This window comes from Synchiropus splendidus, chromosome 1 (genome assembly GCF_027744825.2).
Source record: "Synchiropus splendidus isolate RoL2022-P1 chromosome 1, RoL_Sspl_1.0, whole genome shotgun sequence".
Lineage (NCBI taxonomy): Eukaryota > Metazoa > Chordata > Actinopteri > Syngnathiformes > Callionymidae > Synchiropus > Synchiropus splendidus.
Window position 1 is genome coordinate 61039935 of NC_071334.1, and position 16826 is coordinate 61056760.

A 16826-nucleotide genomic window follows, 5' to 3' on the forward strand; every position below is an offset into this window, starting at 1 on the left:
CAACTAACTAGATTCCGTTGTCACCATATGGCTGTTGAGCTAGCAGACACCAAGACACACAAGGTTCTCCCGTTGTTTGCTTTCACCCACTCCTCTCGAGCATTTTCCACTGCTGCAGGTGTTGGCTCTCACGTCACAAATGACCCCATAAGCAGAATGGAAGCTGAATGGTGTTCAGAATGTGTTGAGGGAGTTTCTTCTTCTTTGTTTTCATTTCAGCACAAAAAATCAGAGCCAAAAATGGCATCTGGAACAAAGGTCAAAACACTGAACAGGTGAGCTGAGGCCTGCAAGACACGAAGAAAAGTCAAGAGTGGGAAAGGAGCTTTCTACACATGGGGTTTGAGGAAAACAGGTGACAGCTGGGATAAAACAGTGCTTTCAAAATCAAATGGGGAGAAATGTCATAATTAAATATTTTCAGTAGTACTCTTAATGATTGTGGGGAAAATTAAAACGAGAAAATATAGTGACAAAACATTATTATTTCAACATTCAAATGCAGCTACTGTCTTTAAACCAGGAGTTTCAAACTGGTCCACAAAGGGGCCGCAGCCATTCCCTGCTTCAAGCTTGCAGTTGCGTTGTTTTCTGAAAATGTATTTTATAGCAATGAGCATAAATCATAACTTTAATTTCGCAAAAAGCCTTTCTTCTTCCTCTGCAACACTCGTTCTAATCTGCCCAAGAGTTGCAGAATTGTTACAGTGATGCAGCTGACTGTCAGAGAATGAAGAGGCAAGTCATGATGGAGAAGGAGCCGGCCACCACCCTGTAACCCATGGTAACACTGTCCGCTGCAGAGGGAGGAGCTGGGAGTCTCACTGAGTCTGGATTGGTCAGGAACAGGTGTGCTGAGGTTCCATTCAGGAGGGAGGAAGAGGAGGAGTAAAAATTAACGATTTTTTAAATCATATTTCCTGCCAGGGGGATTGATTGTTTCAAATAAAATGGTAGGTAATCATCATAAAATAAAAATATGTAAATTTAAAATCAATAATCTATAGATAGACAGGCTAATTCTCGTCAGAATGAAATAGAAATATTTCAGACGATTGTAGATATGATTGTCTTGCGTATGCGTTGTGGTAATAACGATACAATATACTCACCACTAGAGCGCAGTGTTTCCTCAGTCAAAGAGCAGAACGAATCCTATCAGCTGAAAGAGCTCTTAAAATAGTTACAGCCAGCCTAAAGTAAATATATGTTATGGTGTTAAAAACAAGCCCTTCAATCACCAGTTTCCACTTGTAATAGGGCTATTCATGACACGATATTTTTAGACACTGAAGTCTAGCCCGAGCTGAGAATTTTCCTGCTGAGCTCAGCGGAATTTTAAGCAGGTTTGGAAACAGGAGGGATTTCCTGAAAAGCCCGAGTGGTGCTAAATCAACCAAGCGTCTGTCAACGTGGGCTCCAACAGAACCAAACAACAGTTGTGGACGGTGACAGCTGCTGGACCAGACCAGACAAAAGAGCATGTCAGGGTCTATTAGTGGAAACTTTTCCATCGACACATACACGCGCTGCAGGATCAAACAAGCAAAACACCAACGGCTTCATTCATTTTTAATGACAAAAAAAGGTTTTGTTTTTTTTTCCATGTTGTCAGGGAAAATGAAGTACAAGATTTCAAACCTTCTCGGCCTGTTTCCTCCCGAAGCATGTCTTGCCATCACATTTTTGGGATGGGATCGTTCCTCTGACACTTTGCATCAGAGGTGACTCCCGCTCAGTACGCTCACAATCTTTCTCCAACATCGGGACACAACAAGAACAAATGTTTTTGAAAGTTACAAAAAGAAACACGACACGTGAAGACGACAAACACAAACGCTACAAACATAGCTTCCACTGATGATGGGTGTTGGTGGGAAGCACTAATGTATAAATAAAGGCAACTGCACTTTGGGAGAAAAGTATATTATTTAAAAAAAAAAAAAACGACTTTCATGGGACATTCAGTGGACTTTGTCCTTGAGGAGGAGGAGGGTGAAGCAGTTGGAGTTGCAGCAACAGATAGCATGTGGTCCAGCACTTTTTAGGATTGTCACTGTGATTGTAATCTGGTACACAACACCCTGTTACACCCTGTAATACGTATAAACACTGTTGCTAACACTGACAAATCCGGTTTGCTTCATTTGAAGATTGTGCATAACACTGGGAGGCTCGAATGGCAAATCAGCTGGAGTGTAGCTGGAGTAAAGAACACTTTAGCATCACGTCCTTGATGCAGACTGGTAAATCGGGTTGTATTTTAATTGTTCCATTTGAAGTAGGACAAAAAGACAAATAGGCCGGACAACTCACGTGGATGCAGCTGTTGATGACCTTTGACCTCTAAGTGGACACGTACGCAAACAGCCAGCTCACACAACTCTAGGAAATACATTCCAGTTTCCTCCCCTTTTTTCAACATCACAACATCATCTCTGCGTGTCGACTTGACGACAGGAAACCATGGTGTCTGTCAGAACTCACAGGAGTCTGAATAAATTAAAAAAAGACAACAAACTTAGCTAAATGCTACTTTGAAAAAGAAAAGGCAACGTCACATTTTCAGTGGCCGACTCTGAATTTAGGACCTCACATCGGTGGCACCATCAGTCCTTCGTCAAGCATTTTAACCAAAATAGCTGGTGGAAATTATTCATTCTTTAGAAAAAAAACTCTTTAGAAATGAGTGAGGGACATAAGAGCGGAGAAGAAGGTCGGACTAGAAAAGAGACATAGGTCCTGAGCACATCCCAAATCTCAGGCAGAAGAAGAAGAAGGAGGGGAGAGGAGGAGGAAGAGTAGCAGGCGAGACACAGGGAGGAGAGACCGCAAAGCTTCAGGCTACTTCTCAGGCACTTCTATTCAGAAGGAGCTGGTGGGAGGCGTGGTCAGCCTCTTCCCGATGTAGACTCTGAGGAGGAGAGCAGGGATACACAGGTTGATGGCATGTGGATATGTAGAAAAACACATTGAACTAAAATAGAATCCAAGCCACAGCAGAGCGAGCAACCCTTTTGAAACACTTTATCTGTCATATCATGAGATTATTAAGATTGTTAGAATGCTTCATATTGATACATCAGCCCTGGAATACTTCCATTTTCACTGCCCACTTAAAGGCTTCCTGGCCCCGGAGTTCAGAATCTACGCTCCAACCAAAACGTGTTTATATCTCTAAATTTGATGCGGAGGTGTGTGTGTGTGTGTGTGGGTGAAGCCGCCACCAGCAAATTGCTAGTCCAGTCAGAATGAGTCAGCACAGAGCTCATTTTTGTGTGTTGTGCCAAGAGAGTTGTGCGTGCAGGAGTTGGTCACACAATATAAAAAACTGGTCGCTCACCCCACTCCTAGAGCCAGGATGTGTGATAGCAGCAGCGATGGGATAAAAACTTTGAGAAACTCAGCAGAGAAGATGCCTCCCTTCTTCATCACACCCGTCTTTCTCATACTGAGCGTGACAGAGCGCCGGGGGTGACGGAAGTGGAACTCCCTGGCAAAGTCAAAGGTGAATTAACAAAACATACTGTCAAGTCCATGACAGCACGACAGACAAAAGATGTGAGTCATAAATAAGGACCATTCAGCTGATGGTTTCACCTCCTCCACTGACCGCAATCTTGGAGCAGCTGCATGTTTTGGGTTACCACAGGAACCGCAGCACAGTTGTTTACTTACTTGGGGGGAATGTTTTCCGGTCGACTGGACCAGTCTGCAACCCAATCTGCGTCTTTCATCAGGATGTCCATGTCTCTCTCCTTTTCCAGCACGTCCTCCTCGGACTGAGGACAGAACCACGAGTCAGCAACCTTGAGCCTTTTAACACGTAATACGTTTGGGGGACTGGTCAGACTCAATTCTGATGAATTTGCCGAGTGTTTTCTGCACATGATAAAAAAGTGGAGTGAACTAATCCCACGCTGCAGAAAGAGATGAGTGCGGCGGAAAAATAAATAAATAAAATTTCAATACTCATCAGAAGCTATTCAAGCTATTCATTGCTGAAAATATGGAAAAGTAATTATAAAAATCAACATTATTCACGCACTGGCTTGGTACCAGTTCCCATGGACATCAATGACATTGAATGTGAGCATGTCACCATGGCAACAGACTCGTGGAAGCTTGGAAGAGGCCTCTAAAGGTCCTTACTTGGCTGTCTCTTCTACTTGTCACGTCCACATCAAAGATGATCTGCCCATCGTCCTGGGGACTGTGGGGCCGCGGAGGGCTGAGGAGGACAGCACAGCACAGCACTTAATAACAACAGAATGTTCACATGACTAATGCTATCTGACGAAGGTTACCATAGAAACAGGCAAAGACATTTTTGGTTTGATGGTCACCCATGAGTTAATGAACAGTCGTGCTGCTGTTATTGATTTCTAAAAATATTCCACAGAGATTAAACAGGACTGAGCAAGAGCAACAGCCACGATGGACAATCCTGAATCCTTTTCAAATACCAATCAAAGATCAATGGAGGTGAAGAAGAGAGAGCAGACAGGGTGGAACAGGCAGAGCTGAGCTAGAAGTGGCAGAGTATCATGGTGTGGACGTGCTGCAACAAGAGACAGTAGCTATATTCGAGGAAGAATAGAGAAGAAGGGAGAAAACAGAGGAGAGGAAAACAGCCATGAGACAACCAAAGAGGTTCGTGAACGCAGTGCATGACAAGAGAACTAGTAAAGGTGGAATTGAATGACTAGCCAGTGCAACCACAGGTGACAAATGTTGGTCCTCTGTCTTCTCGTCCCACCGAATCAACACCTTCATTAAAATAAAGAGGTAAGAAAAAAATGATACACTCAAACATTGCAATACTTGACTGTACCAATATTTTAAGTGCATTTGAAGGATTTTTAATCAATGAATACTTGGATATGGAGCTGCATTTGTGATACAACAAACACTGTTGCCATGCCTGATACTACTAGCATTGTCCCTCTGTACTCATGAGTTGGTTTGTGGATAAAGGCAGCTGTTCATTCCTCTGTTGGACTGAAACTTAACTGAAGGCCTTATGGTACTAGGTTCATAACAATAAACTAGTTTTCACGTAATATTAAACGTTGTCTGCATTATTGTCTGCTGGTGTGGAAACATGTGAACAGGGAAGATTAGCATGACCTCCGGTGACTCCCTGACAGCTGACTGCACAGAGCGCTGATAAACTGAGCCCTGAGAGAGATTACACATGAGCACACAGCAGAGGTGAAGGGTCAGGATCATTCTTGCTTCATAAACAGAGGACACAAGGGAAATAAACAGAATTACTGAACTTTCAGACTTTTAAACTCTTGATCTTTGAAGGTGTATGTGGCTTTAAATAGCACAACAATGTGAACACCAACACAAGGCGTTTACATTTTCTCAGTGTGAAGGAAAACATGTACCACGTCCTCATATCACCTGTGAGAACTGTGTTCTATAATCTCCAGACATAGTTTACACAGACTATATACGACTCCCAAGCGCTCAGATGACACATTCTGCACATGCGGTGAATTATATTGCAATGGTCTAAAAAGGGACGGCGGGAAGCTCTCCATCAACATATATAACACTCTTGGTCAAAAACACATTCCCCATTATTTGTTTTCCCAGGGTGAGAGCAGGACTGGACTTGATGTTAAAACTAATCGAAGGAGGCATGACTGATACAACACACACAAGCTTCACCTGTCACAGGACGAGTTGCTACGGCTCGACTCGTGCTGGGCATCCAGCAGGATCTTCTCCATGTCACCATTGTGAATGGAGGACGAAGACGGGACATGCTCCAGCCCACCCCCCATGGCCTCCTCTTCCTCCACCTGAGGGAGTGGTAGTAGGCTGGTTGATGGGGCACCGGTGGATGAAGACAGGGATGATGATGCTGCAGCACCTCTGTTCATCTCCAACTCCACCCACGATCCTGTAGCAAAATTAGAAAACAAAGTCATCATTTATCATGATGCAGAAGACGCCTCTTTTGTGCTGTGAGAATTTGGCTGTGACCACACAAAAAAGGACATTGTTTAAAACAAATACGGTGCATTTCATACACTTTTGTGTGTTTATAACGACGCGGGGATTTCAAAGACTCTTGATTTCATCAGCAAAATACTGAGTGAGATTTTATTTGGACAGTGATCTGAGATGCCTGTGAACCAAAAAGAAATCCAGTCCCCATCAAAGAAAACAAGCTGCATAAATCACGTTAATCTCCACTGGGAACAGGGAGAGTTTGTTGCTCAGTCCGAAAGAACCCTAACTCACCAGTTTGTTTAGCCTTTTGGACTGGGAGACATGCTATCTGACTCGCCGCACGTCTGCTCAAGCACAGCCAGGGACGTGTAGCTGCGACCGTAGAGAGTATTAGAGCTGGGTCATAAATTTAGCAGAGGGGTATTGCCAGTATAAGTAGAAACGTTGTGTAACGTCCCCCTGTCAGTTAACACTGCCCCCCCTTTTTTCGATGTAAACCAAAGGCAGACCACTCGGCAGGCCCCATAAACCCCCATAACAGTAAACAAACACCATGCTTATATGTAGAGAATGGATTTCACAGTTCAGCCAACATCCAACCACACAAATGTTACACCTCTTTCCCCTTAGTGGCCTCAGCTCGGCCTCACTCTCTCCCCCAGTAGGCCAAGCCGCTGTCTGCAGCACATTGTCACTGATCTTTCGTTTAAATCATGTTTCCATGGCGTTTGTCTGAATGTTCAGGGGCTAAAAGTTGCACTCAGCTGTTTGAGACAGGCAGGACCAGGCTTTTGTTTTCTTTAATCGCTGCCAAGCAGAGACGTCTGCTTGCTCGGTGATACTATAGATACAATGAAAATGTTTACACCAAAGACTGAGAGCTTCTAGAAACACCCAAAAATAACACCATGTCTCAAATAACAAGCCAACTGCCGCAGTCGAAGAAATGCTGGGACGAGTCACTTCATGTTTGTGTTAAATATACTTGATGACACATATTGTGGAGGTTAAGGATCGCAATAGTCTCTGCTGTATTTATTACACAGTATACAATGACACAAAAACCTCCTGAGGACAGTGACAACACCTACTGTTTCACTGCCAGTCTGTTGAGTAAATTACCTGCTCAGATATGTAGTTGGCAACATGCTCTACAGTGATATATGCACACATATATATATATATATATATATATATATATACCCCCATCTCTAATAGTATTAAACATCTCCTTATAAAAGTAAGAAGTGAAGATAGAAGATAGAATGTTTGATTTTTCTTGTAAGGAATAACTCTTTTGGTCTGATGACATCAGTCTAATACAGTGAAACAAAGATTAAAAGTCTTGTTTAATGACATTTGAACATTTTGAAGCAGAAATATCGGGCAAACTACATATCATACAGCACCTGGTCCTGGTCCAAACACGTGTGAACGGTAATCATGTCATTCTAATTCATCTTTGCGTGTCCTAAAATGATATCGCTTTTTGGTTTAAATTCTTGTCTCGTCTTGTTGACAAAGCTTAACCCGCCTCTGCCTCAACGGGTGATACGCTGATTGGACACCACGCCTGTCGATCAAAGACTGAGCGGTCCCATTGGCCAGAGGTCTGTCAATAAACAAACTGAATATGGCGTCCACACTTTCCCCTTTACAGCGAGGGAAAAACACACATTCACCCATGAACAGGACCTCGACAAATGTCGCAGTCGAATTTCAAAAATGATAAATAGAAACCAAGAAGATGACAGGCAGACTATGACTGTATGCGAGTCGCTTTTCAAAGCTTACCGTTGAGACCCGAGTCCCCGTTGTTGTCTGTTGAAGTGTCGGTAGCAGACATGGTCGCGTCTGGTTATATAAAAGACTTTGTCAGTGCAATACCCGCACTATATTCTCGGCATACATTCAGAAAGAAAACAACACACTGTCGTCTCAAACCGTCTCCACTCGACCCTGGACGACAAAACTAGCCGAAACAATGCGCTGCTGCAGTTCGCTACTGAGCGCTCGGTAGTCTGGGGAACAGCAGCAGCCCTTTGAGAGCTGACGTCAACGGTTGGGGCGTGACGTCATATCAAGCCGCTGATAACAAAATTACATCCGTTACGCAACACAACCTCAAAACAGCTTTCGCTTTGAAATCACGCGCATTTATTTGATGCAAATTTCTCAATGTGCTTCGGTAATTTAAAGTAAAAAACTTGCACTGCAGATCAACGTGTATGCGTTAACTATGCATAAATTTAATGCGTAGTTTCAGCCTGATGACATTTGTTTGGCAGAACGTTTAGTCGTTCAACTGCAAAACATATGAACTCCATTGACTTATCTCCACTGGAACAGCAGTCCCCCCAGACAACCTCTGTCCCAACATGACCTCAATAAATCCATAATGAAAACACACACAGCAAAGAGGGAGCAAACCAATGCAAAAAGTAGTTCCTTTATTATCTTCGCTGTCATAGATTAAACTGTTGCTATACATTAATAGAGGCATCAATATAGTCCACATTAATAAGGTATGGAGACTGCAACTCCTTCTGCAGTACCATCACATACAGTAGTAATATCTTAAGTAGTGTAAACAAACACTTAAAGCGACTTAATGCCTCACATAATGTTTTTTTTTTTTCTAACTGCAGTCTTACAACAGACACACACACATACTCACACACTCAAACATCCAAGAACTTTTAGTTGGTGCAAAGTTTCCAGTGTCAAATCAAATAAAAACAACTCCCTGTTGTGAAGAAACTGTGGTACCCGATGGGAAGACGGTGTTTAGGACAAATTTGTAGAAAAGAAAAGGCAGCTGGACGGGTGTACGAAAGATGTCTCTTCTTTCCACTTAAATGTAACAACACTCATGTTTCTTGACAGGTTTACCGATATCTGACAGAACTAGAAAGAAAAAATACAGAATGCACTGAGGACTTTGAAGAAAACAAAAGATGGATTATGTTTCTCATGAGTGCACCGAGACTCCATGATGCTGCAGCAAGTGTGACTGTATTAGTATTAATAAGTGCCTGTCACAGATAGTTGGTTAGTTTTGTGATATGAGGCAGGAAGGAGCTTTTTTTTTTAACCACACAACAGCTGGATCAATAAAAGGATGTTGACACAACAACAACAAAAAAAAGGAGACAGCTCTTGAAAAAAAATTAACCACTACGATGGCACAGGACATAATCCAATTCTATTTTCATTTCTCTACAACAGAGCCACAGAGAAAGGATATTAAAAATAATATTACAGAAAATGAACCATTTGAGGGAGATGGCTTAAAAAAAAAGGAAAAAAAATGGCACAAAACAAAAAGAAGGCAGGTGTAACTCCGATGGGAGAGAGTGAGGCTTTTCCTGTCCCTGTCTGGATCGAAGTGGGAGAGTCTAGTCAGCCAGCAAAGAAGATCAGGGATGCTGGGCACCACCATGATCTCTCCGGCTGAGCCCGCGAGGCACCAGGTCGGTCACGACGATGCAACCTGGGCCGGATTTCGACAAGAGTGAAGTCTGTGCTTAGTTGACTTTGTCCTGGAATATGTAGAGGTTGTTAGTGGTTGCCACGGCGATAATGTTGTCCTGGGGATGCCAGGCAGTGTGGAGGATCTTCTTGTTGAAGTCTAAACTGTCCACGCTGATTTCGTCTTTCTTGCGCTTGCCGCCTGCACACACCTTGCGGGGCTTGAGGACCTGCATGGGCTTGCTGTTTTCACGGGAGGCCTCCAGGGTTACATCTCGGCGCTGAGCGCGGTCAAACATCCGAAAGAAGTTGTTGTATGAGCCAGTCATCACCGTGCTGCCGCAGAAGGGAAAAAGGTTAACATCTTGGTCTGAGGCTTGAGCTCTTCATTTTCACATCGAATACAAGCAGGATTATCTAAAGAGCAAACTGAAACCACTAATATTCCAATGTGGGGTGTCAAAACAGCAAACTCCAGACAAACCATGTGTAAAGAGCTTCCAAGTGCTGTTATGATTCTGTCCTCACCTGTCATTACCGTTCCAACAGCATTCAAATTTGTCAAAGATGCAGTCGTTCTCATACAGCGAGCAGAGCTTGCTCCTCAGATGCTCGTGAACCTGAAACGATCAGGAGGAATGATAAGCAGAGCCAACGAGGCTGACATTTATTACTCTTAAAACCATGACTATCAACATGAAAACGTGTCATGTATGGGACACTTTCATGAGTCAGGATGCCACCAAGTGGTCAATGTTGGAACTGGAAAAATGCACACAACGTGCTTTTCAAAATATAACCGTGACACTGACACTATGAGGATGTTGTAATATGAGGTCAAAGGGGAGGGAAAAAATGGCATGCTGAGGTGTAACACACACAAAACGTAAGAGATGAACTCAGTGTCTGTTGTACCTGATATGTCTCCACTGGTCTGTTCTCCATGTTCAGGTCCCAAATCTTTATGGACAGGTAGTCCCGGGTCATCATGTATCTACCATTATGGCTAAATTTTACATCTGAGATTGAAGATATAATCTCTGAGAAGAAGGAGCGGTTGCTGGGATCTTCTGGCTCCTCAAACACTGTAGAAAGATGCACGGCTTACCAAACAGAAATCCGAGAACTTTGATCATTGCAGTCCTTTTAAACCAATTTGGTTCAAGTTCAACAGCTGGTTTAGTCTTACATTTGGAGTGTCTGTCACATAGTGCTGAAGCCCTCATGTCACAGAGGCGGATGGTTCCTTTGCTGCTGCTATAGACAAAGATGTTACACTGGTGAGGATGGAACTCAGATGCTGTGATCACCTCTGTCAACTCTTCCATGTTGGCAGGTTTGATGTCAACAATATCTGGAGAACAGGAGGAGTTAAGAAAAACACAGAACAGAACAACCAAAATACCAACGTGACGACAGTGCTGTGTCAGCTGAGGCACTGACAGTGAATGCAGCACCATTGCTGAGGTATAAACATCAACTGAACACAGATCATGATCATTCTGGTTTCTGACACTGACAATCCTGAAGACGTGAACAGACACAAAGGAACAAGCAGTGTCTTAGTAGCATTCACTAAGTAAACGTTAAAATGGTGTCACTAATGTGATGTCATTATTTTATTGATTATATATATAAACATTCATATGGACAGAAGGTTATTGACCATGTTCTGCAACATAGAAACAAGTCAGTGTGAAAGGATACTAAAGCTGCGGTCAGTGATCTCAAGGTGCCACATGTTGATGCGGAGGTCGTCAGCAGACAAATAGGTTTCATTGTCACTGTTGACCGAAATAGAGTTTATATGGTAGGTGTGTGCGTTGGCAAACACCCTCCGCGGACTTGCCTCTACCATTAGGTCCATTGGTATCAACACTGGTACCTGTAGAATGACCAAGAATGATTGTTAAGTCCATGGCAGTACAATGCAGGGAGACAAGGTCAAATCACATAGGAATGAGCTGGAAAATAAGAAAAGGTAAGGTAATGCCATTGAGATAGTGAAGGTAGACAGATGAGAGAGTGAGCGAGAGAGAGCAAGAGGGCGAGAAAGAGAGAGACCACCAGCAATGGAAAATGAAACTATACATTGGCGTTTAGCAGCACAACAACTGGAACATCTAATCCATGGCTGACAGACCCGTAGTGATGTTATACTGTTGGGATCTTTGTAGCGTCCGTCCTCCTCTTTGAGGTTGTAGCCCTCTGGTCTCCTGTCCCGTTCACTGATCTTCCATAACTTAATGGTCTTATCTGAAGCACAAATAAAGGAAAATGTTTTACATGCAATTTTCATGAGCTGTGTTCATTTATATATAGTGTATATCACATCAACCCATTTAAAAAGTTGTCCACAGGGTTATGATTAACCTCAAGTTATACCCTCAAGTTGGTGTATGTATAGCTGGCAATATGGGCAAAAAAATTTAGAAACTCACGCTAAATATTGACAATTTGGCAAGAGCGATAATTCTCATGATAAATACATTTTCATACTAGGACATGATCGGACACACCAGTCGCTCTTTGAACCGTTTTATGATGAAACATCAACATTTGTTTATGTTTGAATATAATAGTTAACCAAGTGTAGAGCTGAGCAATTCTGTGTTAAACGTTTCTTGTGGAACCCTGTCGTGTTTGTAACTAGACAGGCTGCTCTCTCACTTTTATTTAGGGGTTAAATTGAGCCGTCTGTCTGCTGTCCCAAATAAACCTCATGTCTCATAACAGTTTACTTGAACTGAGGACCCATCTGGACACAGTTCCTAGATGCTGTTGAAGAAACATTAGAAAGAATGGGAATAAATGATCAGTCATATTATATTCGTAAAAGGGTAAACTCTCAGTCTTTCACCTAGTGCGATATAAAATATTTATGCTATTCATTTTTTCATTGACATTCTTTGAAGATTTCACTAATACTTTGACCGAATCAGAATTTGTTGATGGCCCGGAACTGATGCTGCGATGTAGCATTTGGGCTGCCAGACAGTGCGTCCGCGATCGGCGTCATGGAAAAGGAAAATGTCACAAATGCCGGACCGGCTATCTGTTGAATATTGAATATGCAGCATTTTTTTCCATGATGCTTTGCCAAGGCAGCAGCCAAAGTCCACCACAATCTCCATTGGTTTCATCATATAAGTATGGAAGTATGCAACGGCAATGCAGCGAGTGTGTGCCAAGTGTTTATCGACGATAAAGAGATGCAAAATTCTCATTGACTTAGACTTTGACTTAGATTATACAGAAGGCCAATGGTCAAAGGTGGAGCCATGCATCAGTACAGCTGAGACGTGAATGAAGAAACGGATATTATCCAAGAACTGCTCCTCCACAACTATTTCTTCTGTTACTTTGATCCCAAGATATTTTCTCCATACTCCATCTCATACTGACTTTAATTAATTATTTAATTAATTTTATAACTTAATTCATGTAATACAGTCAGAGCGAGCAATTAAACGTACTTACTTGCACAATGAAACATTCCATACTATAAAATCGCAAGCGTCCGGTGAACATACCATTAGTAGACAACAGGAATTGGGCAGCATTTTTCTGAGGAAGCCAGCGGATCTTGTTGATCTTCTCTTCTATTTCCAAACTCTTCAAGTAGTCAAATTCAGGCTCGTGACTCTGGAAAGTGCTGTAAACGTTGTACTCGCTCCGAAACTGAGGCAAGCTCTTATTCTGCGGGAGGCAGTTGACATATGTGAGAAAAATAGTGAGGAAGTGAGCAACATTTGGAAACACAAGTTGCCAAAAAAATACATTTTGAAACCTGTACCTCAACTTCCTGCTGGAAGATAACAACACGGCCGCCTTTATCTCCGGTGGCAAGCAATTCTCCAGTGTGGTTGAACTCAACTGTGGATATTATATCAGCTGCAAGGAAAGTCAAACAAAAATATTCATTTACAACTTTATGTACTCAGCTTTAACATCATTACACATTCTTTATACAGACACTATGAGGCGTTGCAGATTTGAAAGGACTGAATTCATGGCAGAAAACCTGAAGATCTTCAACACAATCTGTGTTTAACTTTTAAACTGCTGGTTGAAATGAAAGTTACGATCTAAAGCAGCATGGACTTTTCCTAGTCAACATTCAGCCTCATTTCCCAACTAGCATTTCAGTACTTGCTTTAACGTATTCATTTATACCCGTTACACAATCAGACAGGGGGGGAGCAAATTCAGACAGCACCATAACGATGGCACTCCAAGCGCAAATATACTGTCAATAGATCAATACACTTTGACGTTCTGTCAGTAAGTTCAGCGCCTAATCCTATACAGCAAACACAACATCAACAAAATCTGACAACACAGACCAGAAATACTAAACGCCTAGGTGAGTAAAGTACTTCAAGGAAGACATGAAGGCAGAAGAACATGACTCAGTTAACAACCATGAGGATTTTCCTGATTGACTTCAAGATTCCTGATTTGCCTAAGCAAGAAACAAGTTCAGACACGAGACAAAATCTGGTTTTACGCTCATGCTAGTCACTGAAAATAAATATCTGCCAAACTGAATGAAAAGTTTGTGTCTTCCAGCCATTGATTTTGCAACTCTGGTGGTGGTGTGGAAAAGCATCAGCCTAAAGTGGTTTCTTTAACTCAGGTTGTTAAAAGTATGAGTATCAGGTTTATCATATAACACTAAATGACACAGGTGAGCAAAAAGTCAACTTTCAGTTCATTTTCTGTTCCCATGTACCAGGATCATGTGGAAAAATAATGTTGTAACGTTGTCCAATAAACAATTATCACGCAAGGATGACAATGAAGAAGGGCTGCAGGATGTCAAAGCAAGTACACGATAACTGTAGCCTACTTTCTCGTGCCTGAAATTATAAACAAGCTCACATTATCAATGGAAGGTCTTGACACACTTATGCAGCATTGTTAACTTGAGCACTTAGCCTGCTGAGGCATAAAGAGAATACTCGCTATATGGTGAATCATTGCAACTGTGGTGAACGCCATGGGGCTAATGTCAAACCGAGGACAAGAACAGATGACAGTCTGGTATCTGATGTTCTTGATAACAAACAACAAATAAGCAGCGTATTGGCAGCTAACTTGTGATACATATCCCGAAACAGGATTGGTGATATGATGCAATGGAATACAGTAATTTCAGCGATGTATTGTACACAAAGTCCGTGAGTACAAGTGTTTGGGCAAACAAATACCTTCGGCAACATCATCATCAATAGCTCCTTTCACCTGAGAGAAGCACCACTGCATGTCACCGCCAGGACCTGTAAGATGGAAAGGATGAAATGTTCACAATTTACCAGACATTGAGATTGAGGCTGAACTGCATTCAAGTTGAACAGAGGCAAATTGGCATCATGCTCAAGTCAAGTTTGTCTCCCCTTACTAAAACTCAAAAAAACACTGCAACAGTTACTAACTGGAGTGCTGCCTCAGTAGTGAGCAAGTAAATGGTGGTGGAGTTCCACTGCATAATAAGAGTCATTGCATTTCACTGGATGGAATCAAAGGGTGTGTGAGTGGATGACAGGATGAACAAATAATTGGAGCAATAGCACATCCTTTGTATTGTTGTGAAGAAAATTGCCTGCAGCAACACAAGTTCCTCTTTTCCAATCCACGAAAGACACTAAAAAGAGCTTGTGTTTTGGTTCAAACAGCAAAAGCTGCTTTGATGAGCTGATGAAAATGCCCGGCCAGTGGTGGAGCATTTGTGCCGCGGAGCGAAGGACATACATGAGTCACCATGGCGTCGTCACTTTAGATGAGATGAATAACAAAAGACGGAGCGGGGACAATGTTGGTACTCGCAGGAAAACTGGTTGTTCCCAAACGGACATTTCAATATAATCATCACTTACAAACCTGAAAAGAATTAACTGTACAATGTCACATCAATTCATTTTTAAAAAGGTATTCTTTAACCGGCCTTCTAAAAGAATCTTGACACGGTCAAAGCACAAAGGATTTATTTGTGTTTTACTACTTGTAAACGTTTAATTAAGAAAGCCACATGAAAGTGACTACATTGTCCTATAAGGTGCCCTCATGAGGAACTACACAAAAACGTTAAAGAAATCAATGAGTGGATTTTAACTCAGTTTACAATTGGCCTTTAAACAAACTCCTCAATGATTTAAAGAGAGGGTTGTAACAGGTGGGAGTTTTAAGACTCCGGTTTAATAAATTCAATGCAGTCGACAATGTTGTTCCCCGCGCAAACCTGACACATTGAAAGGTACATTTTAAATAACTTGATGGGTTTAGGGAGGACTTAACGTTATGAGCATTGGACAGCGACCACGGTTTGGAAAATTCAAGTTCAAGACAACAGTAAAATGTCAGCTCACTCTGAAGCAGGCCCCGGTGCCTTAGCTTGCATGTGGTCAAAGTTTGAGCGAACGAAGGCACAACAGAAAAAAAAAACAATTGCACGAAAAGGCGCCATGCATAACAAAGATAAGCGAGTTATTCATGCTAGTGAACAATACCTGCACACTATCATTGAAATGAATACGATGGCGGTCGAGGGAGTGTGTATTTAGCAATAGCTAAGTGTGGCTAGCTAAAGCTACACCCAGCAATGCTGAGTACCGGAAGCCAACGAACCCAACGGGTGCCTCGTCTGATAGATAGCAGCCCTGCTCGCGTTTTATACACACAGAATTCATTGAATAAATGGGTACGTTTCCTCACGATTGAGAGACTGAATTACCTGCCATGATGAGACAGACAGTGGGGCTTGTCTCAGCCAGTCACGATCCCGCTTCCCACGCGCTGCTTGGTGTGATCCGAATATATGCTCTAACAATTAATGTCCACTGTTCTTCTGCGCAGAATAACTATGTCAAAGCGGAAGCTGCACAGCAACAATGTCTTTATTTTTTGCTGCACTCCGGCTCTTTCCCGCTCCTCAGTGACTGAATGACAGTCGCTCGTCTCAGGAGACGCCGGTGACTACATATCCCAGAAACCACTTGGACTCCACACCCCTCTGCGCCGAATGTGCCCAATGAACGCGCATGCGTCATGTTATTTCAAACCCGTTACCAGCATTTAATGGAATAAATTAATACGATACGAGAGAGGACGACATTGGTTATGTGAAACGGGTACAATAGTTCATGGCATAATGGAGTAATGCCATTTTGTTAATTTAGTTTATGGGGATGGGTAGGTTAATAATAAAATGTAATATAACAAAAGAAAATATTTATTAGTTTCAATAACTATATTTTAAATATCCTCGTTGAAATTCTCAAAGCTGCTTTCTTTTCGTCCAGTGAGTATCAGAAACTCCACGCGATAAAACAAATCAGTCGTAGTAAACGTGATTTTCTGAAGTTAACACAACATATTTTCATACT

General features: G+C 42.2%; 2 protein-coding genes across 2 annotated transcripts; both read right to left on the reverse strand.

The window, feature by feature from the left end:
- Nucleotides 1–1918: 1918 nt before the first annotated feature.
- On the reverse strand, nt 1919–8013 carry bnip3lb (BCL2 interacting protein 3 like b). Its single transcript, XM_053873092.1, has 6 exons — nt 7765–8013; nt 5683–5917; nt 4153–4231; nt 3679–3782; nt 3344–3493; nt 1919–2914 (listed from the first exon to the last, which is right to left on the reverse strand). The coding sequence occupies exons 1-6, from the start codon at nt 7814–7816 to the stop codon at nt 2866–2868; spliced, it is 669 nt and encodes a 222-aa protein (XP_053729067.1). The 5' UTR covers nt 7817–8013; the 3' UTR covers nt 1919–2865.
- A 390-nt stretch (nt 8014–8403) lies between these two features.
- Nucleotides 8404–16401, reverse strand: ppp2r2ab (protein phosphatase 2, regulatory subunit B, alpha b). The gene is made up of 10 exons (XM_053853536.1): nt 16175–16401; nt 14655–14723; nt 13238–13335; nt 12975–13140; nt 11585–11697; nt 11149–11326; nt 10631–10795; nt 10357–10526; nt 9970–10061; nt 8404–9777 (listed from the first exon to the last, which is right to left on the reverse strand). Exons 1-10 carry the CDS (start codon nt 16179–16181, stop codon nt 9498–9500), a joined length of 1338 nt encoding a protein of 445 aa, XP_053709511.1. The 5' UTR covers nt 16182–16401; the 3' UTR covers nt 8404–9497.
- Between the last annotated feature and the right edge of the window lie 425 nt (nt 16402–16826).